This window comes from Phalaenopsis equestris, unplaced genomic scaffold (genome assembly GCF_001263595.1).
Source record: "Phalaenopsis equestris unplaced genomic scaffold, ASM126359v1 Scaffold232974, whole genome shotgun sequence".
Taxonomy (NCBI): Eukaryota; Viridiplantae; Streptophyta; class Magnoliopsida; order Asparagales; family Orchidaceae; genus Phalaenopsis; species Phalaenopsis equestris.
Window position 1 is genome coordinate 656,910 of NW_018250931.1, and position 27,755 is coordinate 684,664.

The window sequence follows — 27,755 nt, forward strand, 5'->3', positions numbered from 1 at the left end:
TTAGTAAGCTTCCATTTATCTTCACCAAAGTGGTTATGATATCCTTAATCATCAAGTACACCTGTGAAGATCAAATTCAGGCAAAATCTTAGGAACATGCCTCACATTCTTCAAACACAATCGACATCCAACATCAATATTCAATTAAACATCACCCACCTACAATTTTGCATTATGTATTGTTCCCCATCTTCACATGACCACTCACCCTTTAGATATAAAATACATCAAAAAAAGAAGTGACACGATGTGAAGCACCAGAGTCAACTACCCAATTCCTGACGTGTGAGATTGACACTATCGCTATCACAAATAATAGTGGCACCCGTCGACGACTGCTGTTTTATTAGCTTCATTTTTCATTATTTCATTTTTTCTTTTGATATTTTTCTCTTTTAATAATCTACATTGAGCCCGCTTATGCCCCGATTTGCACAGTAAAAACATTTGTGCTCATTCTTTTTTGGTTTGAGACTTTTCTTGTGATCTGTTATTACATTGAGCCTGCTAATGCCCCCAAACAACGTGAAATGCAGTTCCCTCCAACGTGAAGCCTGACAACACATCGTGAGCATAAACTAGATGTGTGCCGTTCAGAAATTGATCAATAGTTTAAAAACTAAACCCATACAGCTGAATTAAAATGAATAAAGAGACGGTTTGAAAAATAAAGATCCATTCAATTTTAGACTGGTCTGATAATTCAGCGTTTTAAAGCAAGAAACTACTACTCAAATTTGCTTGATTTTTTACTTGTTTTATTTATTTATTTATTTATTTATTTATTTTGGTTCAAACAACATTAATTGTAGGTAGAAAAAAAAAAAGAAATTATAAATTCTAAAATTAAATACAACTTCAATTGTTTACTGAATTTCCCAAGATATAATTTATATATTTTGGTTTAATTTTATAATTAAATATAAACCAAAATCAAATAAAACTCATGCCAAATTGAACAGCTTTTTGCCGGCCACTGATCATCAATCTGGAAGAAAAAGAAAAGATAAAATTAACTATAATTAAATTGCTGGAAAAAAAAATAAACAAAAATAAATTTAATTTTTCATTCAACATTCAAAATGGAGAAGGAGAGATCATAAATTAGTTATAATAATTAAATATAAATCGAATAATTATAACAACATGACCACATGAACATGGATTGACAATTAGAAGCCACAATTAAACGGGAAAATATAACTTACAACAAAAGCATAGATTTGTTTAATAATTTCATAAACAATTTCCATTAATCGCGCACGCACAATCAAGATGACAATAAAGTGCGTGCTGGATTCCCATCGCTAGCAGTCGCCATGAATCAATCGTCCATCTTTGCGCCTGCATCAACACATCCAAATTGAAATTACAGAAATAAACCTATTATTTAGATGAAAACGAAATAACTTGCAAACTCGAATAGGCTCAGGAAGTCACTCTATTGTTGACCTTACTACTAAATACTCTTTCTTGCTCATCCAAGAGACCAAGTTGTCCCTACGAACATGAAGTATCCTGAAACGGTTCTTCTGTCATCTGCACAACCTGCTCAGTTAGCATCACAATAGCCCTCAATGTCTACATGTCCATTCTTCCTAAAGACCAACCCCTTCCCTAACACACTCATCAGGTACCTCAAAATCTGATACACCGCATTCATATGACCATTCCTTGATCATGTATGCAACGGCTCATCACGCTCACTGCAAAAGAGGTGTTGAGTCGAGTGTGACATAGATCAGACGGCCCGCGAATCTCTAATATCACTCACGATCAACCGATTCCACTGCCTCTGCACTTAGCTTGACCATCTAGTCAATTGGAGAGACAGCAGGTTTGCACCCCAGTATGTCTCTTTCCATGAGGAGATCCAATACATACTTTTTATGGCACAAGACTGCCCTCTCAAGTTCACGGACCACTTCAATCCCAAAAAAGTATCTAAGGTGTCCAAAATCATTCACGTCAAATTCATTGCTTAATCATATCTTTAGTTGGGCAATTTGTCTTATCATCACCGATGACAATGAAGTCATCAACATACACAGCAAGCATAGTGGTATGTCCTTCACATTTTCGAAAAAATATCATATGGTCTGCATTGATCTGTCGATATCTTATGCTAACCATAGTCTTTCTAAACTTGTCAAACCAAGCTCGAGAAGACTGCTTCAAACCATAGTGACTTCCTGAGCCTACACAGCTTGCCCACTCTCTGAATTGTACTGAATCCTAGTGGTATATTCATATATACCTCCTCCATTAACTCATCATGAAGAAATGCATTCTTCACATTGAGTTCATCTAACATCCACCCATCATTTACTGTAAGAGAAATCAGTGTCCTCACTGTGCTCATCTTTTCCACTGTTGCAAAGGTTTCATCATAGTCAATGATATATGTCTGATTATATCCTTTCGCCACTAGTCGTGCCTTTTACTGCTCTAGAAGAGCAACTGCACCCAACTAACTTTTTCCTTTGGTATTAACACTATCTCCCATCTTCGATTCTTATCGAAAGCCCTAAACTCTTCATGCATAGCCACTTTCCACTTGGAATCCTCCTTAGCAACCAGCCAACAGGTAATATAAAGACGGTGCCCAAAGATGCAATAAATACTGCATGTAAACAAAGTTAACAATATCATGTTCCCACCCAAAATGATCCGGAGGATGTCTTGCATTACTACGAAAGGTCCTTAAAGTTAGGGGGACAGAAGGAGGAATCATATCAACTGGGAGTTCTAAGTCGGAGGTGGATGGTGTAGGTGTCTCAAGAGTCGGAGAAGACCAGAACAAAGGACAAGCTGACACAAGTGGCACTATAAGCACCGTTCCCTCATTTTGCATCCTTCTTCATATATACACCCTTACTCACCTTCAGCCTGAATCCCGCCATCTCTGGGTACTCTCCTCATTTTCTAGTTCCTCAACGAATTCCTTCCACATCACTGAAGAAGGCATTACTCCTAGGTGTACCATTCTCTCACCATTCTTATTCAACCCGTCTTGCTTCATATCTCTAGTATCTGACAAGACACCGAAGGGTTCACCTGGGTATAGTAGGGTTCAAATTCTCTAAATGACAAATCCATGCTTACAAAAAGTCTCTTCTCAATCGGCTCCAACAAATATACCCCTTCTGGGTAGCAGAATAACCTACGAACAGATTTCACAGTTCCGGGATCTAGTTGTCATACTGATGGTCTATTATCCTTCACAAAACAAACCCATACAAACATCTTTAATGGAAGGAACTCACTATTATCTCCTTTCAATATCTGTCAAGGAAACTTCCAATCCAACACCCTTGATGACATCTTGTTGATCAGTTGAGCAGCTCCCAAAATGGCTTTCCCCCATAAGTGTTTTAGGGCATTCTTCTAGAAGGTGTCTATTCTTACCCTCTACTACTTCATTTTGTGTTGATGTGTATGAACACGTGGTTTGATGTTATATCCTCTAAGCTGATAAGTATTTCTCAAATGCTTTGTTGGTATACTATGTCCCTTTATCAGATCTCCATACCTTCACTGTTGCAACATATTGAGTCTAGTTTGTCTTATGGAAGTTTTTAAAGCAACACATCACCCTTGTTTTTCATCAAATATAACCAAGTAACACGAGAAAAACAACCAATAAATGTCACAAAATATTGATAATCATTCATAGAACTTGTAGAACAAGGGCACCACACATCAAAATGAATCATGTCAAAAATACCATAACCCTTTTTCCCAAAATTGATAAAAAATCTCCTAGTAAGCTTTGTCAAACTCACAATATCACAAATAAGCTTTTGTTTATTTATTTTTTCATACAAAGAATGATACAACCGGCTCAATAAACTAAAAATAAGAGTATCTCATGCGTCTGTCATGTAGCAACAACACATCTTCCGCAATCCTCCAAGATTCTCCTACTCCATCAATATTTATGATGGATGTCAACATTGAGTTCATCATATCTCAGTCCATGTACCAGAGTCTATTATGTCACATTTCAGTCCCAAGCGTCTAGCCCGTCCTTTTCTCTTGGAAGATCACGTTAGGAACACCAAAAGAAACAATACATTTTAGTTGAAAAATAATGACACAAATGGATAAAATGTTCACAAAAAAGGGAGCATGTAAAATATTGAATAAAGTCATATAAATGTTACCCTTTCTTTACCCTTACCAACTACAAGTTTCATCGTATCATCAGCAGTCCAGATGCAGTCTGATACTGTTAGGGAAGCATATCAAGAAAACTCACTAGCAGTACCTGAGACATGTTAAGATGGACCAAAATCTACTATCTATTATGTGATCTTGTGGTGGATATAGATGCAAGAACATGTGTATCACAAGTACTTTTGTCAAAGCATGACAACCGACAATATTACCCTTTGATGAAGATTGGTTGAAAGCATCCTTTGCTGCTTTCTCTTCAAAAACTCCGGACACTCATGATCCTCACTCGTAAAACCACACATGTTTCTCCCTCCTTTGTTACCATCAAACTGGCCCAGTAGCCCCTTTTTCCGCCTTTTTGACCACCACGACCACGACCTCCACCTTGTCCACGTCCAACAGCCTCTCTCCTTAAATGGCCCAGGAAAGGTCTTGCTCTGATGCAGATTTCACCACAGTTGTAGCACTTGCGAGTATATATTTATCACACCTAAGCTCGAGGCAACCAACGTTGATTGCGCACTCGGAAGTTCGCTCGGCTCATAGAGTAACTTCATGCGACTCTCCTATATCATTGCAGCAATGGCCTCATCCAGTGAAGGGATAGTCGCCTGAGCTAGAAGGACTGATCTCCCCTAATCAAAGGCCAGGTTAAGATGGGTCAGAAACTGCATAGTCATCTGTATAAAGATCTCCCCTTTCCTGTACTCTGGATGGCCACAGCTCGACATCAATGAGAAGTGATTAAGATCTGTCCACAACTGCACCAATTCTATGGTGTATTCCTGAATCAATCTATCACCATGTACCATTGCTTCTATCTCATGTTGAATCTAGAACACTCTCATGTGGTTCTTCATCCAAGCATAAATCCTCTTCAGCTTTGCCCAGATATCCCTCACCTTTCGAATGCTATCTACTGAGAATGCAATTGGAGAGCCATCGGGTTGAGTGTATAGGTGTAAATTAAGGTATGTGGTTCTCCACTTATCCCCTTTAACACTGTCACTCTTTAGTTCGTCTTCAATCAGATATCCCTCTAGTCTCTTCTCTACTAGAGTAGTCTTGACTCGACGCGACCAACTCAGTTACATGGCTGATCCATCAAGCTTCAAATCCACAAGAGGGAGATCTAGCTTCACTTGCGTCGAAGCATGTGCTGAGGTAGTGGCTCTCATTGAGACGCTAACTTCCTGTATGAGCCCAACCAAGACCTTCAAAACTTTAGTATTTATTTTTCCCAGAAGCTCCAATATTTTACCTCTTGCATTATTTCCATCTTCTAAAATCCTCGAAAGAAGAATCCAGATCTGGATCAGATACAAATTTGATCCTTCACTTCCATACTCTGTGATCACGTCGTGGTCTCTGGAAGTAGTGATCTATACGTTGTGATCACTTCTTGGTCCCTGAAAGCCACGATCTATATGCAACGCTCGTCACCGCAAACCAATGCCCGATCCAGTTGCTCGCTAGTTCTTATTAGGAGCCGCGATCCCGTGTCTTCCCAATTAGCGCAAAAGTAACACGAGGGTTCCGTTCACGACCATAATCCTGTGATCCCCGAGGGTTGCTGTTCCGACTATAATCCCGCGATCCTTCCTAGTTGGCGGTAATCGTTTGGTAGCTTCGCGAGGACAAAACCCGATAGGTTGTCATTCACGATTGTGCTTGCAATCTCGTAGTTTTCGGCGCTAATCTTCGCGGTTGCTTTGAGAGGACGAAACCTGACAATCTCGATGATTGAACAGGCTGTGACAGCTGGGCTCTGATGTCATGAAGAAAAATTGCGCAAAATCTAATTTGTACATTCATAACATTGGCTTAAATAGGGTATTACAACGTTTTGCAAATAAACCTTTAGATTTTTCAAATATTTTCTTTCTGCCAATAGAACCCTAAAAAAGGTCTAACTCTCAACAAACTCATTCAAGGGACATGATTCATTAGACTCCTTCGCTCGGCAAGCAATCTCATGTAAACAATGATGGGACATGCCCAGGACGACCATACTCTAACCCTACAATCGGGTCTCACGTTCTTGTGGCAAAATCAGATGAAGATATTTTTTTATTATTATTGTTTTATGTGTGACTCTTTCCATGACCCTCATAAATTAAGGGAAAAATAAAGTACGTAGAGATACCTAGAGTATCCTGTATGTGAATATAAGCTTTCTCCCTCAAAACCACTCAAACCTTGTATGTAAGGCACAAGTGTTCTTGGACAGATCTGAATTCAACATTTATAATTTTATTTGATCCTAAACTGACAACAGTATTATTTTGACCAGACCAAATGCAAAATTATGATAACTTGAGAAAGATTTCAAAGCGCCTACATGAGAAATGATGCAGCCATACAGTGTTTCCGTTGATAATTTTTTAATTATTTTTTTATTAATTTTATTTTCAAAATGTGTACCAAGAAAATGCAGTTTGTATCGACCCACAACAGAATGGCATTTTTCAGAAATATGCTTTAGAAACATAGTAAACTAGTTTGCTGAGATGCGCACCTCCAGAAGAGATGCCCATCAAGGGACGGATTACTGAACCACCGCATCCAAGCAGTACGTCTTGAAGCTTATACATTCTTTGACAAGAAAATCACTGCAACACAAATCTCATAAGAAATCAGTGGCAACAGTTCAAACAAATGAGCAAATGAAAAAATCTTACAAGATTCGTTCAACCATCTCTGCCGAATCCCATCTAGGACTCCATGGATAATTATTTAGAGGAGGTGACATTATTGGCGCGCCTTGAGAATTGAAATGCTGCAATTGTTGCCAATATGGTGTTAGAGTTGAAAACAGATTTATTCTCCATTTTATACAATTACTATTTCCAAATATACGTGCTTTAAAAGAAATCGAAGCTATCAGAAGAATGAAAAGTATATCAAGAAATCCATGCTAGAAGGAAATGAATGAACGGACATAATGAATATGCATCTAATTCAGCCACCCTAAAATGACTTTGGCCATGTATCTAACACTTTCATTCTCATACCAATTGTTATCTTTAAATAATATCCCTTCGGCTAAGAGGTTCTCCATGAATATTTATATAAATGCTGGATACAAGCAAGGGATGTGTATGGCTAAATTTCCAACGCTCGAACCCAAGTGAAAAGTTGCAAGCCAAGGTTTAAGCTCAATAAAGATAGGTAGGATTTACTCGGCTTCAATATAACTGGTCAATGTCGAAAAGTAAGATGACTTCTATATCTTGTCAACTCAACAAGCACCAAATAGAGCCCGTCATGCCCGCTAGCAATAAAATTTTAGCATTTTTTTCTTAACAAGCTCTTTATCTTCTAAGCTTTTTTTCTTTTTTTCTAAATTGCTCTTGCAAAGGTGACATGAAATCACACAAATTAAGATCTACTCTCTTCAAAGTTGAGGTGAGCATGGAGAATGCTATAGACAAGAAGGGGAGCCTTTCGTGAATCAGAGCCAAGCAACAAAGATGACTTGATAAAAAAGTTCATTGTAAAACAGATCAATGAGAGATTCGAGGGCAGATGATGGCAATGACCAGAAAGCTTTGGAGCATATGCCGAGAGTAATACCTCGGGTCAAAATCCATTTGGTACTTCAAAATCCAACTGCTAGAGCACCAAAAAATTTACTTTCTATGATACTGTTCTAGGGCTCCTATAAGGTATTTTGGAAGTGGATATAGTGGAGAGGTAGTTGTGGAATAGTGAGAGCAAAAATATGCGAGGTCAATGACTTTTGGAAGGGGGTAGGCATTAGAATCTGTTACTGGGCAGTAGCTTTGGGTTGTTTAAAAACTGTCCTAGTTTAAAATAACGAAACGGTTGACGAAATGGGGATTTGAGCATTTAAAACATTTATGTTTAAAATTTATTTGAAATTCAATATTTAATAGTTATAGAATTTAGTTTTGTCGGCTCCGAACCTTACGAGGAGAATTAAAATTAGGTGACTTGAACTTGCAAGTTCTTATATTGGTGATTTGGGCATTATTTGTAACTCACTAGAGTCGTCAACTACAGACGTAAAGAGGAGGATCAAACTAGCTGAGCGAGACTCAACATTGTCCTATTGACAAAGAAGTTCAATGTCTATAATTTAATTATCTCAAGTTCAATTTCACAACTGAGAATTTATAACTTTGAAAAAAGTGTAAATTCTTTGAAAAATGATTTGTACACTTTTCAAAATAGGAACAATTTGAGTAAAAAAAAATTATTTTGACCCGCGCAACATTCTCAAACCGTTCAATTTTAAATACTAATTCATTTTGGTGAAGCACATGCAGGTTTGATTTTATAAATATGACTGATTTCAAGTATTTTATAGACTTAAAAGCAACTTGAAAGATCTTTTTTTTAAATATGAACATGATATAAAACTTTTCAAGTAACAGATGCAAGACTTCAAAATTATGCATGGTTGACTTATTTACAAACACACACTAAAGCATTTATAATTCAATAGTATCTCAAGTGTTCGTCATCTAAGTCTTAAGAACGAGGGTCCAAATTTCAAAATATTTCATTTGACTTAGAAAGATAACCATGAAGCTCATATAAATTTTGAAATAACTCAGAAATGAGAATATTTGCAAAAAAATTGTGATTTTGGATTACAAAATTTTATTTTGGACTTAAAAAGGAACAGTCTTCTATCTGCTTGCATATTAGAATTGTAGATTCGATGGCAAATTTGGAATTTTAAGCTCATGATATATAGAGTTTGTTGAATTCTTAAACATTCCATAAGCTTTGAATCTCTTTTATAAATGAATTATTGCATATTTTCTAAGCGAACTTGAGTAACTTGCATAAGCTTCAATCCATTTTAGTTCTCATAAATAAAAATAAAAATCCTTACAAAAGGGCACACCTTTCATTTTATTTTATGTCAAGTACAATAGTCAATGCTTTTTATAATATCACAAATATCTTGTTTGTGATTCTTTATGAGCCATCAAAACACTTTCTGCCCAAATTATTCAATTTTAAATTATTTTTCAAATCTAAATGTTCACATTTGAATCAATTTTCAAACCTAAGAGCCTAAGTTTGAATGACTTTTCAAGTTTAAAAGCTCAAATTTAATTATTTTAAAACCTTGAGAGCATAAATTTTAAAAGTCCAAATTCAATTATTTTAAGCCCAAATGATTCACATTTCAATTATTTTACAAAAGTTCAAATGATCCAAAAAACTTAAAGATTGTTGTATGTTCAAGTGACCAAAAATATTAGAAATCTCCCGACGTCAACTCACTTTAGGTGTTATAAGGGAGAATGCCAGCCTTCCCATTTTAAAAGACTTCGCCAGTCAGTGTCGTGAGACACCGCGTCCAGGGAGTAAAAATATATATTTCAGTCCACAGTCTTAAAAGATGTTATGGGTCTTCAACGTACCAACAAAAAAGACAATCACGAGCACAAATTTCCCCGAATAGGTACTTTACTTGAACGACACTTAATTTCCTAGAGAGGTGCTCACATTTCCCAGGACGGTGCTTAAATCTCCTATTTTTTATAAAAAATTCCAAACGAGTCCTTAATTTTCTTAACAATACTCAATTCCTTGGATAGGTACTCGAGCTTCCTCGAAATTAAATTTTGAAAATTATCCTCCCACGCTCATTTTGTTATACCCTTGCAAGATAGATTAGCAACGACGATGACAAACGACGAAATAATGAAATAAAAATACAACACAGATCTCACTCTTTTTTATAACAATATACAATATTAAACAATAATAGTAAATTGAATAATAAAATGCTTGACTTGCAAGCTAGACTCAGACTTGGGCTCAGAGGTGGATTGGGATTGAAACAAAGCAATATGGTTCAGCTTAGAGCAGACCAGTAGAGGGAGTGGAGCAAAGAACGAAGGGTTTACTTGAGTGGTACCTCGGTCCTCGGTTACGTGTGATTTGAACCTGGAGAATAAAGCAACTTCAGTGCAGGGCTTCGGTGCAGGGAAGATTGGAGGTCTTTTTATGTTCTGATCCCATCATTGGTTTCATGTTGGCTCTAATCGTGAGTGTATCGCGAGGGTTTTGGTCATGATGGGTAAGAAGGTGGAAGGTTGGTGTGATATAGAGCAGGAGCGAGAATGGGAGTTTCTGCGGCTTCCGTGTGTTGACCTTATTTTTGGTGAGGTCTCTTTTTCTTCTTAGAGCATAGAGTCTAGACTTAAAACTTCTTATTGGACTATCTTAGAGAACTAGTTTGGGACCCGCACCAACTAGAAATTCGAGTCATTTCTTGACTCCTTGCAGTTTCGTATGGATGGTTATAAATCCTTAACATTTCGTTGAGTCGATTAAAACCAACCTAACGAAATTCGAGTCGAGTACTCATAGGATCTAAAGCCTTAGGAAGCTCATCGTGACTTCCGCGCACTCTCACGATGCACGAATACCGCAATTCACTCATTCGATGCACATCGACACTAAAATTTACATCACATATACATTTATATTTTTGTAATTAATTAAAACTGAAAATATTTCTTTAAAATAATTGATCACAGGATAAAATTTTGAGAAAAAAATTGAATTTGACGTGTTTTCGCCCGAGTCGTCGCCGAGGTTGTTCGGATGACCCCAGACGACAAAATTGACTGCGCCAACACGTCCAGAGTGTCAATTTTAGCAAGGAAGGACATATGCATCACTATAATCCCTGACAGGCATAAATGGCACGAAAATCGGAGTATTTTAAAAAAATAAATGAATAAATAAAAATGATAATATAAAACACTAATCCTACTTAACCTAAATACGTGCACGCCACGACTTAAGCTTCCATGGTTCGGTCGCCTGTGCCCTAGCGTTCCCTCCACGACTTGTCGAGGTGACTCCTTGATTCACTCTGCACGAAGCTTCTTCTCCCTCTGGGTCTGAAGCGTTCGTCCCCTTTGACCCACACGACCGTATGTTGATTCACTTCATAGCCTCCCTTTGTGGTATGATATCGGTTACCCGAGCCTTTGGCGCTTGTTTCCTTTAATTAGCTAGGTTCTGCGATGCCCCGTCATCCATCGATGATACAACTACACTCCCTCTTCCTCTCCCTCCCGTTCTTCTTCTTCTAGTAAAACCCCATGGGGGGAGGTCATGTAAGGGGTTAAGAAAATTTTGGGTCGGGGGGAGGTTCGGCTGAAATTTCTACTCGGTTAGGCTTGGAGCTGGTGGGCTTAGCTTCGTGTTGGAATTCTATGGCGTTCTTTGTTCTCTTTCAAAAGGCTCGAACAAGGCAACTTCTTTCCTTTCTGCTATTCTTTTCTACTCGACAGAGGCTCAATAAGCCCAAGAGAATAAAAAAATCTTAAGCAAGATTTTACTTCAAAAAATTATACTTGATTACCTTGCCTGGATTTTCCTTTTGAAATTATTATTAATTGCTATGAATGATTAGGCCTTTGGCAAGTTTGTTGAGCCTAATTTAATTACCTCATCTTTTTTTCTTAGCTGAGGGTTTAGACTTGTAAATGGCAATGCTTCAAGTGTTATGCATGTGAAGATCTCTTTCTTTTGTTCTTATTACACCTGATTTTTATGCCATCCACCTTCTTTAGTTTATGTGAAGTCCAAATGTTGTTTCACCCCTATATATTTGGTGTTTTCTTTGTCGATTCATTCCCTGCTATCTTTACTCGCATGCTGCATTACCTGGGCCTTTTTTAGGGCATTTGGGTTGCACGTGTGCAATGTTTTTGAACTCTTTTGGTTGTGGGATCTTGAGTTGGTTCAGTTCAGTTTTGTGGAATTTTGTAGCCTTGGTGTTATGAGCTGGTTCAGTTCAATTTTGTGGAATTTTGTAGCCTCGGCTTTATGAGCTAGTTTGGTTCAGTTTTATCGAGTTTTGTGGCTTCGGTTCTATGAAGCTGGTTTGGTTTGGATTTGTAAATTCCTTGGCTTCAGTTTTACTAAGAGCTTCAGGTATGTTTTTATTCATCGGTTGTGAGGCGATTTTGGTGCTCTATTTGTGGGAAAATATTTGCGTACATAAGACGTATGCAGCGATGCGTACGTCCAGAGGTTATTCAGGGGGTACAGGAGGGTTATATCGGGGTTATATTATACCCCGGGGTTATACTCCTCTGTAACCTCCCTGTAACCTCTTTGTAAACTACCTGTAACCTACAAATGAATTCCGCGCTTCTATAGTTTCATGGGTATAAATAAGTTACACGGAGGTTACAGGGGAATTACACGGAGGTTACAGGGGGGTATAACCCAGATATACCCCCCTGTACCCCCTGAATAACCCCTGACGTACGCAGCGCTGCGTACATCTTATGTACGCAAATATTTTCCCTATTTGTGGGAATGATGTAGGGGCTTTTGGAGCTTTGTTTTGTTTCTTCTTTGTTGCCCTTCTCTTCAAAACATATGTGCATGGTTACTTGTTACTTTGGGGCTTAATGGAGTGGGGTTGTTGTTTGCTTCCTTCAGTTGGTTTGGAGTTGTTATATTATTATTGTCCCACTCAAGTTATATGTGTTTGGGCTCTTCTTGTGTTGTGTTGAAATTTGCCTCCCTGCTGTCCTTACCCGAAACATGTTGTTGGGCTCTCCTTATGTTGGTTTTGATTGTTCCCTTGTTGCCCCTACCTGAAATTTGCAGTTTGGGCTCTTCTTGTAATGTGTTGGGATTTGCCTCCCTGCTGCCCTTACCCAAAATATGTTGTTTGAGCTTTCCCTGTGTTGGTTTGGTGATTCCCTTCGCTGCTCTTACCATCTGCTGCTTTTAAGGTGGGATTAAATGCTTTAATCTTCGTTGTCAGGAAAATTCGAGTAGCTTTTTCGAGATTGGTTTGCTTGATGTTTTTTTTTTTTTTTGGAGAGTTTCAATGCCTGATTCTTTGGGCTGAATTGACTGCAGTTCGGAGCCCTTTTAATACTTGTTGGGGAGGTCTAGTTGCAATTTGGACCCCTTTTGGAAGTGCGGCTTTTGGGCAGGTTTTGGATTGAAATGAGTGCAGCTTGGAATCTTTTAAAGTTTCTTTTGAAGATGTTTTGGGCTAGTAATTGGAACCTTTCGATACATTTCTTTTAGGTTGTTATATCGGCGGTTTGGAAAAGAGTTGGCTATTGATAAATGTACTCATTTTGATATTTATTTGAGGTATTCTATTGGGTGAATATTTGAGGCTAACCTTCCTACCGTTTTGGCCTCTTATACTATTTTTGAAAGTGGGTTAGCCTTCTTTCTTTTTCCATTTATTTCTTTTCTGGTTCTCTTTCCTTGCTTTTTGGTTTGGTTTAGGTGTTTCTGTCTGAAAACATAAACGCGTATATATAGTTGTCGCTATATATGAACCATCAAGCAGGGGTCATAAGTTGGACGCTCTTTTTTGGGTTCAAGAGTCATGATGACAAAGGCATCCGGTGATAGAGCGGAATAATATTGCATCCTACGACATCGAGAACCGACCCAGGGACCCGGTGAAAACATAAGATGACAATATTATTCACCGACACTAGACTAGCGATGTCCCTTGCCTTCTTGGGTTGCTAGTGCTCCTAATCCGGCAGTGTGATCGACTTGTGGATAATTAAGTTTATAAAATACAACGATAAGAACAGATACGATATTTACAAAGTATTTCGACTGCTAAAATAGAAATTAATTTTGCCTATATGCATGCCAAAATATAAATTTTAATTAATATAATCTGATTGTCCACTTGTCAATTACCTGCACTGAGCTAAGGATTGCCCTCATAAGATTGTATTGTTGGAAATTTCTAGTTGAATGTCGGGCTCTATACATACGGATGACTGATAGTTGCCTTCGAAGTCCCACGAGAATAACTAAATGTGAGCCTACCCCGACCTGAATGTTAACGATTTTCTTTCTTTCCTCGGATTTTCATATGTTGCCTACGGTCTTATTGGAGTCTTTATAGATCACTCGTAATTTTCTTCGAGTTTTTCTCGTATTTCCAAGGTTTTCTTCGAGTTGTCGTGGGTCATTTGTGACTTTCCTTGAGTTGTCCAAGTGACGTTTGCTATTCAGTTTTATTTATATAAATGTATGCTTACCCATCTGTTATTTTTTTTTCACTATACTCGTTTACTTTTACCTGCGACACTGACCCAATTTACAGGACCAGCAAACCCGTCAGGTACATGGGTTTATTTTATATTTACTGTATTTTATTGTCTGTACTGCACATTATGTTGTCTTTCTTTATTTACCATTTTTTTTTACCGCACTTTATTGCAAATACATATAGTTTGTGCTTACGATGTTACTGTTTATTGTTTACTGCGCTTCGTAGCATGTTTCTGTTTTATTATCCATGTTACTTCTACAGACTTGCAAGGGTCTTCAGGATAAAGAACAATAGGACACCCGGTTTAGGAGGCACTCTATGGCGAGCCACTGACCTAACAATTGTATATATACACACACTAAAACCCTGAACCTATTATCGACATGTTAAGAAGTTTAGAGTATCCTTTCCAGGAAGCGGAACGGAGAAGCGAGCGGACGGAGGGCGACGATTGAGACCATAACAGCGAAGCAAAAGACGATTTTCAATTGGAATTTTCATAGCATAAACAACAAACTCATAGGACTTCAAGGTAATCCGCTTATTGCGACATAAATCCTCACTTCCGTTTTAGGCCTTTACACCATTCTATTGTGCATTACAAGTCTTTATTTTCTTTAGGATTCTGAGGTCGTCATTCGGTACGACGTAAATTCTCCTATCTTCCTAGGTCATTTGCACGATCGGGTATCATACTAGTGTAAGTCCTAACTAATAAAACTGACAGGATTAAACATCAAATAACATCTCTTCAAAATTAAAGTCTAAAAGTAGGATAGTTGGGAAATCACGGAGTTCCCCCTCGGATCTGTGACATCCCTACCCTTCACTCATTTGGCTCTTGAAAATAATTGTTCCTATTTTGAGCTCTTCTCTTTTGATTTTCTTATATTCAACATTGGAAGCTTAAACTTTGAAATCTTAAAGACAGAACCACTGATATTGATCGAGAGTCTTCTTAAGTGATTTCAATCTTTTAAGATGTAATTAACTATAGGGGTTTGCCTCTACAGGGAACTTAAAAACTCAGTTTAACATAAACCCTATTTAATCTTCAGTATTAAATAGCGGAACTTGTCGGCTTATAAAAAAAAGAATTTTGCAGACCAAACGGACATCACAAACTCTTTAGTTTATGTAGTTAAACCTACTAACAAATGGTATGTTTATTCTTCGGGATAGTACATTACTTGTGGTATCGTGCTCAACCATCTGGACCGTCAAATATGTGAGGTCCCTTCAGTCTCACTTTTCTAAATTAAAATATTATTATTTTCCAAAATTGTATTCATATATAAATTAAATTGAAACATTATTTTTCAAAGTTAAAATATTACTTTCCACAACATTATTGACTGACACCGTGTCCAGAGCGAGCGAGAAGAAAGAAGGCAACAAGGGTTTCTGGCGATTTCTGGCATGCAGTAAGATGGGAGTTGTGGTAGCCTTCATACGCAGTGGAAATGAGAGCTTCAGTGCAGGCAGTGAAAAGAAGTTCTAGCCAAGGGAGGCGAGGTGTGGTCTATCGCTTGTTGCGACAGAAGACGGACAAAGAGGAAGAAGGCATGGGCTAGCATGAACAGAGAAAGGACTGGCAGGAGATGAACGAGTAGAGGGTTTTGGACTGGAAGAGAATGATTGGGAAGAACAGTGGATGTGAGGGTTTCTATCATTCTTTTCTGAGATGCCTTCGAGGAAGTTATACTTTTTACTTCAAACAAAAGTGTTTCTTGCGAATAGTTACATGAGCGAGAGCAAGAAAAAAATTTAACATGTGGACTTTCACATATAAGAAGCTTAACTTATTTAAATTTAATCATATATTAATAAAATAAGATTTAATTTGCATTTATTAAACCTATATAGATTTATGTTGTTTGATTTTAATGTGTGCGTGTGGACGTCTTGTGCGTAAAATTTCATATTGTCATTCGTGCACAAGTTAGCTTCGCATTTTACATTCGTGTTAACATTATTTGAATGACTTCGAAAGATATTGAAACATTTTCAAACTAACTTGCATGATATCGCATCCAATTTTTATTTTTGAAATTATGTTCGCCCATATTAAATTAAGAAATTTATATTGAGATCAGCAGTTTTCACTAACGATTTAGAGGCATTACTTGTATAGAGTTAGACGTGAGGTGTTTATAAATCATAGAGCTTAAGGTATATATTCACTAAGAAAGAATTAAACTTGAGGTAGAGAAGATAGCTAGAGTTTATAAAGGACTTTGGAAAGGTAGATGTGGTTGTATATGTGCTGAGTACGAAGACTTCAGATAATTTAAATTAGTTGATTATTCAATAGGAGCAATTAATCAAAGATATGGATAAACTAGAGTAGTCAATGAATGACTATAATGATGAGAGCATGATTTAGTTAAATCATTTTATGGTTCAATCTACCTTAAAATACAAAATCAGAGATTCACTAGCTAGATATGGTATTATTCATGCAGTTCAAGACAGACAGTTTGGAGAAATGTATGATGGATGGACGTGACCTATTGAAATACAAAGATAGCATATATGCTCTAGATGTGGATAGTTTGAGAAATAAAATTCTAGAGTAAGCACATTTATATGGTCATACTATTCATCTAGGGGGTAATAAAATATATCAAGAGCTCAAAAAATATTTTGATGGCCATGCTTGAAAATAAGTGTTTATAGAGTATGTGGCTAAATGTCTTACATGTCAACTGATGAAGTCAGAGCATCAAAGGTTAGGTAGTCAATTGAATCATTGTCAATACCAAAGTGAAAATTGAAGGATAGTCATGAATTTTATGGTTGATTTGTCTAGATCAAGGCAAGGACAAGATATTATTTGGGTCATATTTATTACCACTCAAACAAATAGATCATGTGGAGATGTTAGCAAGCTTATGTGGATGAGATTGTAAGATTGTATAGGATTACCAAAATTCATAATCTCAGATTGAGATGAAAGATTTACATTCAGATTGTGGAGAAAGATTCAAAAGATTTTCGGTACAAGAATAACTTTTAGTATAGCTTTTCATCCTCAGAAAAATGGTCGATCAAAGATGACTAATCAAATAATAAAAGATATTCATTTATGTGTATTTAACTTTGGTGGAGGATGGGAGTCACATGTATCTTTAATAATTTTTTTTATAATAATAGTTATCAGACTAATATTGAAATGACTTCATATCAAACTCTATGGAAGAAAGTGCAATAGACCATTATGTTGGTTTGAAGTAGGAGAAAGAAAAATCATTGCGGCAGATTTAGGAGATGATACAATTGAGAAAATTCGACTAATCAGAATATATTGAAGGTTGTGCAGGATAGACAAAGAAATTATTATGTGCCACACAAAGACCGGTGAAGTTTGCAGTGTGAGTTTATTTTTACCAAAATCAATTTATCGAAAGGTATGCAAGATTTTAGAAAAACGGGAAAGTTGATTCCATGAAATATATAGGTCTATATGAAATTATGGAACAATTTGAAAATGTGACTTACAAATTGGCTCTACTACTTCACATGCAGGAAGTACATAACGTTCGTCATATTTCTTCACTTAAGAAGTATATTGTCGATGATCAAATAGAGTTATTGCGGATTCAATTGATATACAACATGATTGGACATATAGAGGAGTTTGAGACGATACTAGATTATGATATTAAGAAGTTGCGTGATAAACGGATTCTATTTATAAAGATTCTATGAAAGCATATATATGAAAAAGATACTACTTTGAAGAAAATTTCAGATATGCAAAAAAAAATAGCTATAGCTATTTATTTGAGGTATGTTAATTTTTAAATTTTATGGATGAAATTTTTATGAGGGGAGGTTATAATGATTGTATAAATAATAATAATAATAATAATAATAATAATAATAATAATAATAATAATAATAATAATAATAATAATAATAATAATAATAATAATAATAATAATAATAATAATAATAATAATAATAATAATAATAATAATAATAATAATAATAAAAGAAAGAAAAATTTTGATGTCGGTTCGAAAGGAATAACTACCTACATAGTTTTAATTAGGAGAGAAATGCCTCCTTTCGAATTAGACGAATAGAGAGAGGCAGAGCGAGAGTGAGATGTAGAAGCCTGGGAGTATGAGAAGGAAGCCACATACCTTGCTATCAACACCACATTCAAGTGAAGGGAGTCGACATTACACGTAAACTTTTTGGCAATCTGCGTTTGTCTAGGGCAAGAAGACGACGTCACTACTTGCGAAGGAGGTGTGCATGACAGTTGGTGCGTTGAAGCCTGCACTTGAGATGATGTCGCGCGTGCGATCTAGGGGGAAGAGGAAGAAAAAGAGCAATGCAGGGAAGAGCAACTGAGTTGAGCAGAAGATTGCACTGCTTGTGGGAGAAAAATCTGTGTGTGTTGAGGCCAAAGGGAGGAGTAATCGGGCAGCTTTGTGTTTGATAGAAGGGAGCGAACCCGCGTGTGGGGAAGTACAATCGAGCCTTTGAGGAAATAAATTTTATGGTTTTATGCTTTAATTATGTGAATAATTTGATTTATTTTAGCAAATATTATTAAATTAATTTTAGATTTTCTTAACCAAAATGAGTGATTATAATTAGTCGAGTAATCAAATTAAAGGACTCGAAGAGATCAAATCAACATTTGTGCAAAGGAAGGAGATAATCTAAAGTAAGCTCATAGTTAATTTTTTCTTTTGGGATTTTATATATTTAAATGAAAAGTATTAATTATTTTTTTATGGATTAAAGCCAGAAATTAAAAATTTTCATTACAGAAGATCAATATAATTATGAGAGGTGTTCAAAGAAAGAACCAAAAAAATTTATCTAATGTATATTATTAATTCAAAAAAATTTATGAAATTCAAATGAAACTATTAATTTAAGATGTAAATTATTTATAGTTTTAGACATAAATCATGATAAAACAAATAACATATCAACAATAATAGATAATTTGATAGAATATAATGATTCACATTTTTAGGCATCAAATAAAGAAGGAAATTGAAGGTTCAGTGTGACCAAAATCAAGTATAAGCAAGGTGAGTACTTATTGTTTTATATGCATTATATTTGTTTTCATTTATTTTAAGATACTTATCATTTCAATTAAATATTTTATTATTTCAAACAGGCTTAAAAGTTTTTCTATGATTAAAAATAAATAAGAAAAAAATGAAATGATTGCAATATGATTAACATTGCTCCACCTTTTATATTGCAAAAAAGGAAGAATATATGAAGTTAATAATTAAAAAAATAAATTATAAAGTATATGAAAGATAAATGATTAATCTATTAGGAGCCACCTCCTTTTAGTACTATTTGGGGATGTTATTATACACGTGCATGTTAAACGTAAAAAAAAATAGTATATGATGTCCATTTATAATATAGAATAATAATAATTGTTATAATACAAAATTGTAAAAGAAATGATAAGGAATTTATCTTTAAGGCATAGAATTTTGGTGATATTCTTAAGATGATATCTTAAAATAATATTAAATGAAAAAAAAATAAATGATTAAAAGAATAACGATATAATTGATAAAATAATTTAATTAAAATTTTATAAAATAAACAATATAAAATATACTCTATTGACCACTCAGCATATTCTTTTAAGCATTCATATTAGACATTTGCATATAAAAATTAAAGCATAACAAATTGGTAATTATTCACAAAGTTGTTTTAAATTTAACATTTTATTTAATTGCTCTTTCAGGAAAAGCTCGACTAGACTGATATGGCTGATAAAAGAAAATTTATTCACAAAAGAATAGGAACAGTTGAAAATAGATAGCAGATGTTGCATTTTATGGGTAACATTTTATCGCTTTTATCGCATTACATCTTTTGCACTTTTTGACTGGATGATCTTTATATATTTTTAATTTTAGAGGATATTTACTTGTATATAATAGATTAGTGGCTCCTTTTAGTTAAATGTTACAACGAACTAATATTACTATTCAGAAATATTTATTTTATCGTTCGGTCATCCATTCTTGCCTTGATTAACTCTAAGTTCTCAAGCTGGGTCGTGACAATATGAATGCTTGATGAAGTGATAGAAGAGACTAGAAAACATTTGGTGGCCCAAGTTGTGACAAATAATGCTAATGTTTATAAGACAATTGGCAATAAATTTACAGAGAAAAGAAATTATATATATTAGACACTGTGTTGCACACTTTATATACCCAATTTTTTAAAAAGATTGGTGACTTGCCCCGACATAAAAATGCACTTGCCAAAGCAAAAGAAATCAGTAAATTAATCTAAAATGATTCTTGGGTATTTCCCTTGATAGCAAGTTTTATATTAAAAAAAAAAAATTCCTAAGCCCTATTATAATTAAATTCATCTGAACTTATTTAGCTCTATAGATATGTTCAAAGCTAGGCAAATATTGGAGAAAATGTTCACTTCTACTCGATAACTTAACCATGCATAGGCAAAGAAAGCTAAGTGGAAATAAATCAGAAAAATTACTTTAAACAAACTAGAATGGTCAAATATCAGATATGCTATAACAACCATAAGGCCATTGATTCAGATTTTGAGGTGCATGTAGAGAAAAACTTAGCTATAGGGTGTATTTAAAATGCAACAAAAAAGGAGAATGAATTAAATTAGAAGGGAAAGAGGCCACCCATAAAATGATTTTGAATATCATTGATGAGAAACGGTTGTTGCAATTCCACAAATATTTGCACGTTACCTGATAATTCCATAACTCTCAATTCCAACTAAGAACTCTAATAACTCTCAGATTAAGGGTCCGTTTGGGAGGGCTTTTAGACCGTGGCGGGGCATCATTTTCATAAAAAACTGGCCGCAGGTTCGACCCGCAGCTCTCGTTTCTTCTCTTTATTTTTACTACATAGCCCTCATTAACCTTCGCGTTCGTCGTCTGCCCTAACCTTCCCTGCGGAGCTCTCGCTTCCATTGCCCTAACCTCTCGTTTCGGTCATCTTCGTCCTCCAATATCCACTTTTCCTATCTTCTCTGGTGGATTTGCTCCTATTTTTTGACATGTTTTAGTTTCTCATTTCTGCCCTCAGCCGCTTAATAGTTGTTGATGTTGCGATGTTTCCGTAGGTTATTATTATTATTATTATTGAATGTTTTGAGTGAGAATTTGGCCAATTATCTCATCCTTCAAATGCTTTTCCCTAAAATTTACATGTGGCAAGAGATCGATTTCTACACAATGTTTTCGTTGCATTCCTTCATTCTTTCTTAAATTCTATCCTCTCCTTATTTGATGGGTTTTGTCTTTGTGGTTTATGGTCTCTCTCCTTATTTGATGATTTGTCTGTTGTGATTTGTGGTTTCTGGATTTGTGGGATTGATCTTTGTGGTTTGTGGTCTATGTTTTTTGTTAATTCATGGCTAATCGGTATGCAATGCTATTTGATTAGCTGTTGTGGTTTGCTAATTCATGGTGGAGTTGTTCTCTATATTTGTCATGTATAAAAAGGGTTAGTAGAGATGTTGATTTCAATTGGTTAATAATGTAAATTTTGATGCTTAGTTTTTAGAAAGGATTTTGCTTATACCACTTCTAAGCGAGGTAGAGAAGAAGTTGGTTAAACTGTGGAATGTTTTCTTGATTTCAATTGGCTATACATAAAAAATTATGAAGCTTGGGAATTATAATGGGTTTCTCTATTAGCACTTTTTTGCCATGTGGAGAAGAAGATTTGGATTGCTTTATTTGTTATTTTATTTTATAAGTTTTACTTTTAGTTTGTAAAAATTTATGTGGATTAGTTCTTTTCATATTAGTAGTGGGCAGGATAAAATAACGCATATCCTCTGTTATGAGGGACAAATATGATTGTTATCTCTGTCTAAAGTAGGTTGAATTGGGAAGTAGACCAACTACATATTTTAACAAAGAGAAATGGCATTCAGTGGTGTGTACTGGCATACGACTCAATTCTTATGTATTTACCCGTGGGTTGCACTATGCTCTACTATGCATTCAGTGTGTGTAGTTGTGAAAGTTTAGGGGTGAGCTTTTTAAACACACAAGAATTTTTTGCTATGTGTGTAAGTGCATACTAAAGGTGTGCTATGTATGTAAGTAAATAAGATATGTTTACTTACATAAGAATTCAGTGATGTAAGAACATAAGGAATGGGTGTTATGTAAGCACAAAAGAAATGTTACACGATGAAATTTTATGCGTGAGATTTTTAAATACAAAAGAATTATGTGCCATGTGTATAAGTACATAAGAAATGTGCTTTTGTTTGGAATACATAAGAATTATATGATGTGTGGAAGTATATAAGAATTTATGTTCTATTTGTATAAGTGCATAATAATTTATGTGCTAGGTGTAAGCTTTGATTGAAATACATAAGAAATTGGTTCTTTATTTTGGAATACATAAGAAATCTTCTTTGTAAATACATAAGAATTGGTGGGATTGCTCTATTTAGATAGAAAGGTGGCATTTCAACATATATTTGGAATATTTGCTTACGCGTGATTAAATTCCTATGCATTTACACATTTAACCACTAATCATATATTTTCACATATATGAGACCTAACATAAGTGCATAAGTTCTCTTTTTGGTGTGATATTACATATTTTTGAACATAAGAACTATGTGTTATGTTTGTAAATAGAAAAGACCTATGTGCTTTGGTTTGTAAATATTGTGAGATTGCTATGGATTTGGTGGGATTGATTTATTTTAATATATCGTTAGAATATTTACTTACAATCACAATTCTTATTGCTTTCACATATCTATTAATGTTTCTCATGGCTATTTCATTTATACATTTATACATTTGGATTTAGAAAATTTGAGTGAAAATTTGAGGTCGAGGTGGTGCCGATGTAGGTGGTGTTAGGGATGGTATTGCCAATGTGGCTGGAGGGGTTGGGGATGGTGGTGTGTGCTCGTATGTGTAGATGTGGTGTTGTGGGGTGCGCGATGGTGTTGTGGTCTTCTGTGTAGATGTGTGGTGGTGTGTGTGGGGAGGGGTGGATGTGTTGGCATGTGTGTGGAGGGGTGGTTGTGTGGTGGTGTGTGGAGGGGTGGCTGTGTGGTTGTGTGTGTGTGTGGAGTAGATGTGTGTGGTCATTTGTGTGGAGGGGTAGATGTGTGGTGGCCAAATGCGTGGAGGGGTCGATGTGGCGGCCATGTGTGTGTGGAGGGTTGTAGATGTGTGGGGGTGGTGTGTGATAGACTGTTTGCATGTGCATATATTGTTACATTTTTGTTTATATTACTTTATTTTTTTCATCATAGTAATACAATGGTTAAGACTAAAGAGGCTGGTACACCCGCAATTTGGCACAAATAAATAAAAATGATATTTTGTGACCTTTGCCTCAAGGGGATCAATATGGGAAATAAGCCTATTTCCTATTTCAACAAGGAAGCATGGCATAAACTATTAGATTCGCATGAGTTCCAATGCAAGCATATGTAGTAAGCATGTCTAAGTTTGTTCTTTGGTATAGAGATAAATTTAAACAACAAACCTGGGAACTTTGCAGAATCAATGTAGGTTGTTGCTTCGGGAACTGTGTGGACAGTGAAAAATGCACCTGCCACAATGACATTGCTAAGTAATAAATGTCTGTAGTACAGAAGAAAAAAAAAAGTACAACGCCGAACATAATTGCTTCATGGCCTTTTTACTCTTTCTTGATCGCTAAATTAAACTAAGGGAATTTGTGAAATTGAACCTGAAAACTAAATCTAGGCCTACTAGTTTACAAGAAATTTGTGACTGACTGCACAACAAAAATCATATCTGATCACTTTTTAGGATATTTACACACATCCACACAAAAACAAATACATATGCCTTGGCTTAACAAAGATAAGGCAAGGCTATTCAAATAGGCAATAAAAACAACCTTTAACAATTGATTATCTTTGCACTCCTGAATTTTCTCATTCTTTCGCACCAGTATGATGTAATTTAAATTTTTCATACATTCACTCTTCTGAGGTAACAAAACCACTTGGACAAGTTGAATTGGCATATAAATGAGAATTTTAAGATTTATGCATGGTAAACTTAGGAAGAACCTTTGAATATCATATTTTATAGGCTTGGTGGGGGTAACAAATATTATAATTAAGATAATCAATATTTGAGTTGAGGTCCAGACATATATAACAGAGCACATATGATGGATCAATAGGATAGGTAGATAAAATGAATGAGTAAGAAATATAAAGGAAATGTAGAGACCTATAACATGATTACAAGTTGTACAGGAACACGTGCTCAAGTAGAACTCTGTAGATATGAACAGAGAGGAAGCATTCAATAATCTGATCAAAATAGTCATCTTCCAGATAATGATGATCAGAATAATGATAACGTATTCTTAATTTTCAAGAATTAATAAACAATTAAGATCGGAGGCCATGTCCTGATTTTTTTTGTGGAATCACAACAAAATTTTGTTAAACACCCAAAACTGTAGAAAGTTTGAAAATGCAGATAGAATAAAACATACAAGGAATGTGAAGACTCCCGTCACAGCAAGAACTGTAGCTTTTCTACAAAAAATCTGATTAAACAAAGCATAAGTATGTATTCCATAGCATCAATCAAATTAAACATGAGTAAAAAAAAACAGACCGGATCAGCTTCAAGAGGTCTTCCAAATTTGGGGACTAAAGCCTCAATGAAACGCCTTCTAGCGCCGACAAATGTAACTGCGTCCATGACCTACACGTACTCATTAAATTAAAAGTAAACTGACAAGGCTATAAGGTGAATAAGCAGGCAGCTAATAATGTTTTAGCGAAAAAGAAAGAAAGCAATATTAAAAATCCATGCCAAGAAGCAAGCTAGAACATGACCACAAAAAGCACGTGCTAACTACATGTTGCAATAGCTGGAAATATTTAGATCAGAGATTATTGGGTTCAAATGCAATTGATAGTATTTAATGTAGAAAATTCTCATTCAACGGAAAGAGAAAAACAACTATGAACTGTAGAAATTATAATCTTCTATAGGTTCATGGAGCATTGAGTTTCTTTTATGAATATAACTGACACTCCAAACACTAGGCCAACATGAGTCGCCAACATCTCCATTCTGATAATAGCAACACCAGTCACATACAACAATAACAATATCATTATCCCACTACATGAATCCTTTTTCTCCACTGTGTCCTATTTTTCATTTAATTCTAAAATTAAGATCATTTTGTATACAACATGCCCAAATCTTTTTAGATCTATCTCTACCTATTGTGGCATAAGTCTAATATAAAACATCTACTCTCCTAACAAGGTCACCAGATGGTTGACATATAATGTGAACAAACTATCAAAAGTGACTCTCTAATCTTATCTGCCACCGGAGTTACTCCAACCCTTTCAGGTATATATTCGTTTCTCATTTTGTCTCTTAGTGTAAAATCGAGTATTCTCATCTCAACAACACTTAACTTAATTTTATGCATTCTACGTCATAAAGCAATGCAAGAAACACAGTTATCTCATACAATTTCTCTTTAGTTCTAATCAGTACGTTTCTATCACACAATTAGCCTGATGCATTCCTCCACTTCAACCATCCAACTTGAATTCTATTAATAACATCCTCATCTATATCAAAATCACTTCGAACAATAGACCCGAGATATATAAAATGTTCATCCCTTTTAATTAATTGTTCACCCATTCTTACAACACAATCACTATATCTACTAGTACTAAAATTACATTTCATGTATTCAGCTTTAGATCAACTCAAATAAAAGCCTTTAGACCCTAAAGCTGACCTCAATAATTCTAGTTTTTTCTAAACTCTTTCTACTCTTATCCACAAGAATATCATCAGCAAAAAACAGACATCAAAGTACATCCTCATGTAAATGTCCTGTAAAAGCATTCATAACTAAAGAAAAAAATAAAGGCTTAAAGTCGATCCTTGATGTAATGCAACTAAATTAGAAAAATACTTGGTTAATCCTCTTTGTGTTCGAACACAATTAACAGCCCTAGAATACATATCTTTAATGAATTGAACATAAGCAATATCAACAACTTTTTTTTTTCTAGAATTCTCGAGAGTACTTCTCTTGAAACTTTATCATAAGCTTTTTCCAAATCAACAAAAAATCAAAAGTAGATCCTCCTTATTCTCTATATACCTTTCCATCAAACCTGCCAATCAATGTATAGTTTCCATAGCAGACATGCAGGACATGAATCCAAACTGATTTTGAGGAAGGGATGCTAGTCACATGAAAAAAAAAGAAACACAATATTCAAGAAGAAGTTAAGAGCAACCTAAAAATCTCCTTAAAAGATGGAGATAATGACATCAGAACCGCCAAAAAAAAAACATCAAAATATTTTCGTCTCATTTTTTTCTTGAAAGGCCTCAAACAAAGCATCTTGAAATAAATTAAAAGTCATTGATATAGATGCATATTGTAAAAATAAAAATAATTTAGCAAAGAAATGATCATTGACCAAAGAAAAATATGTTGAAATTTTCATACATATTTTACACTGTTTTTTATGATATTGCACTTTAAAGAAAGGTATTTTTGATGTTTTGTTGCAAGAATGATGAATTAGGGTCATTGGAGAAAAAAGATGCAAAAATGAGCGAATTTGGGGTGAAAATGACCAAAATGTGAAAATTTGAACTAGGGCGCCGACGGCGAGCCCAACAGCGCCGACGGCAGACTTTTCCCGAGACTCAGATTTAATTCACTTAGAAGGCCCGCGCCCTCAAGGCCGCCGACGGCCAGCTCGGCGGGTATGTCCCTCCACGACATTCTGCATGAATGAGGACGAATTTTGGAGGGATGCTTAGGCAACTCTTGGGAAAACTCTTCAACAACTTTAAAAGAAGATTTTGACCGAAAATAGAGAGGGTCCTGGAGGTTAGAGAGATTCTATTAGTGTAGAGAGAATTTACTAGAGTATCTAATTTGTGAGAAATTCTTTGAGAGATTGAAAGAGTTGAGGGAAAGTGAGAGATTTCTTCCTCCTTACCGCTTCGAAGAGGAATTATGAGTGCTGTAAAGAAAGGAAGAGATTCAGAGGAACTTCGAGAAGTTTGTTTAGGGAGAAATTAAAGATAAGTTTATTTACTTGTTGTAGTTTGTATGACTTTGCTTTTATATATGAATTTCGAGTTTTGTTGTATTTTCCCCATGAAATCTGAGTAGTTTTCTTTGTTTTTCTCCTTGTCTTGAGATTTGTGAAATGGTGATTCGAATTGGTAAAGCCATGAAAATGTTAAAGAAGTTGTGATGATCTTTTCACTTCGATCTTAATTTACTTTCAATTTGGCCAATTGATTTGTTAAAATATGTTGAGTTTTACAACTAAAGTGAAGATTACATCCAAGATTCAGGGAGGTCAAAGCCCTTGGAAGTTGGGTGCAAATAAATAGGGAAATAATATTATCGAGCGTAGAATTGGAGATTTTAGAGTGACAGACTAAAATCCCCAATTC

General features: G+C 35.4%; 1 protein-coding gene across 3 annotated transcripts in view; it reads right to left on the reverse strand.

Moving 5' to 3' along the window:
* Positions 1-849: 849 nt before the first annotated feature.
* The window catches only part of LOC110038501 (BRCA1-A complex subunit BRE), a 67,182-nt gene continuing 40,276 nt past the window's right edge, over positions 850-27,755 (reverse strand). The window contains exons 9-15 of one of the 3 annotated variants that reach the window (XR_002295431.1): positions 24,903-24,992; positions 24,778-24,831; positions 23,785-23,850; positions 6,861-6,958; positions 6,698-6,791; positions 1,209-1,344; positions 850-988 (exon numbers count right to left, since the gene is read on the reverse strand). Coding sequence is in view for 1 of the 3 variants with exons in the window: in XM_020743366.1 (XP_020599025.1) it covers positions 6,728-6,791; positions 6,861-6,958; positions 23,785-23,850; positions 24,778-24,831; positions 24,903-24,992 (372 nt within the window). In the remaining 2 variants the exon portion in view is untranslated. The remainder of the gene's footprint in view (positions 989-1,208; positions 1,345-6,697; positions 6,792-6,860; positions 6,959-23,784; positions 23,851-24,777; positions 24,832-24,902; positions 24,993-27,755) is intronic. The other 2 variants (XR_002295432.1, XM_020743366.1) reach the window with 2 other exon arrangements.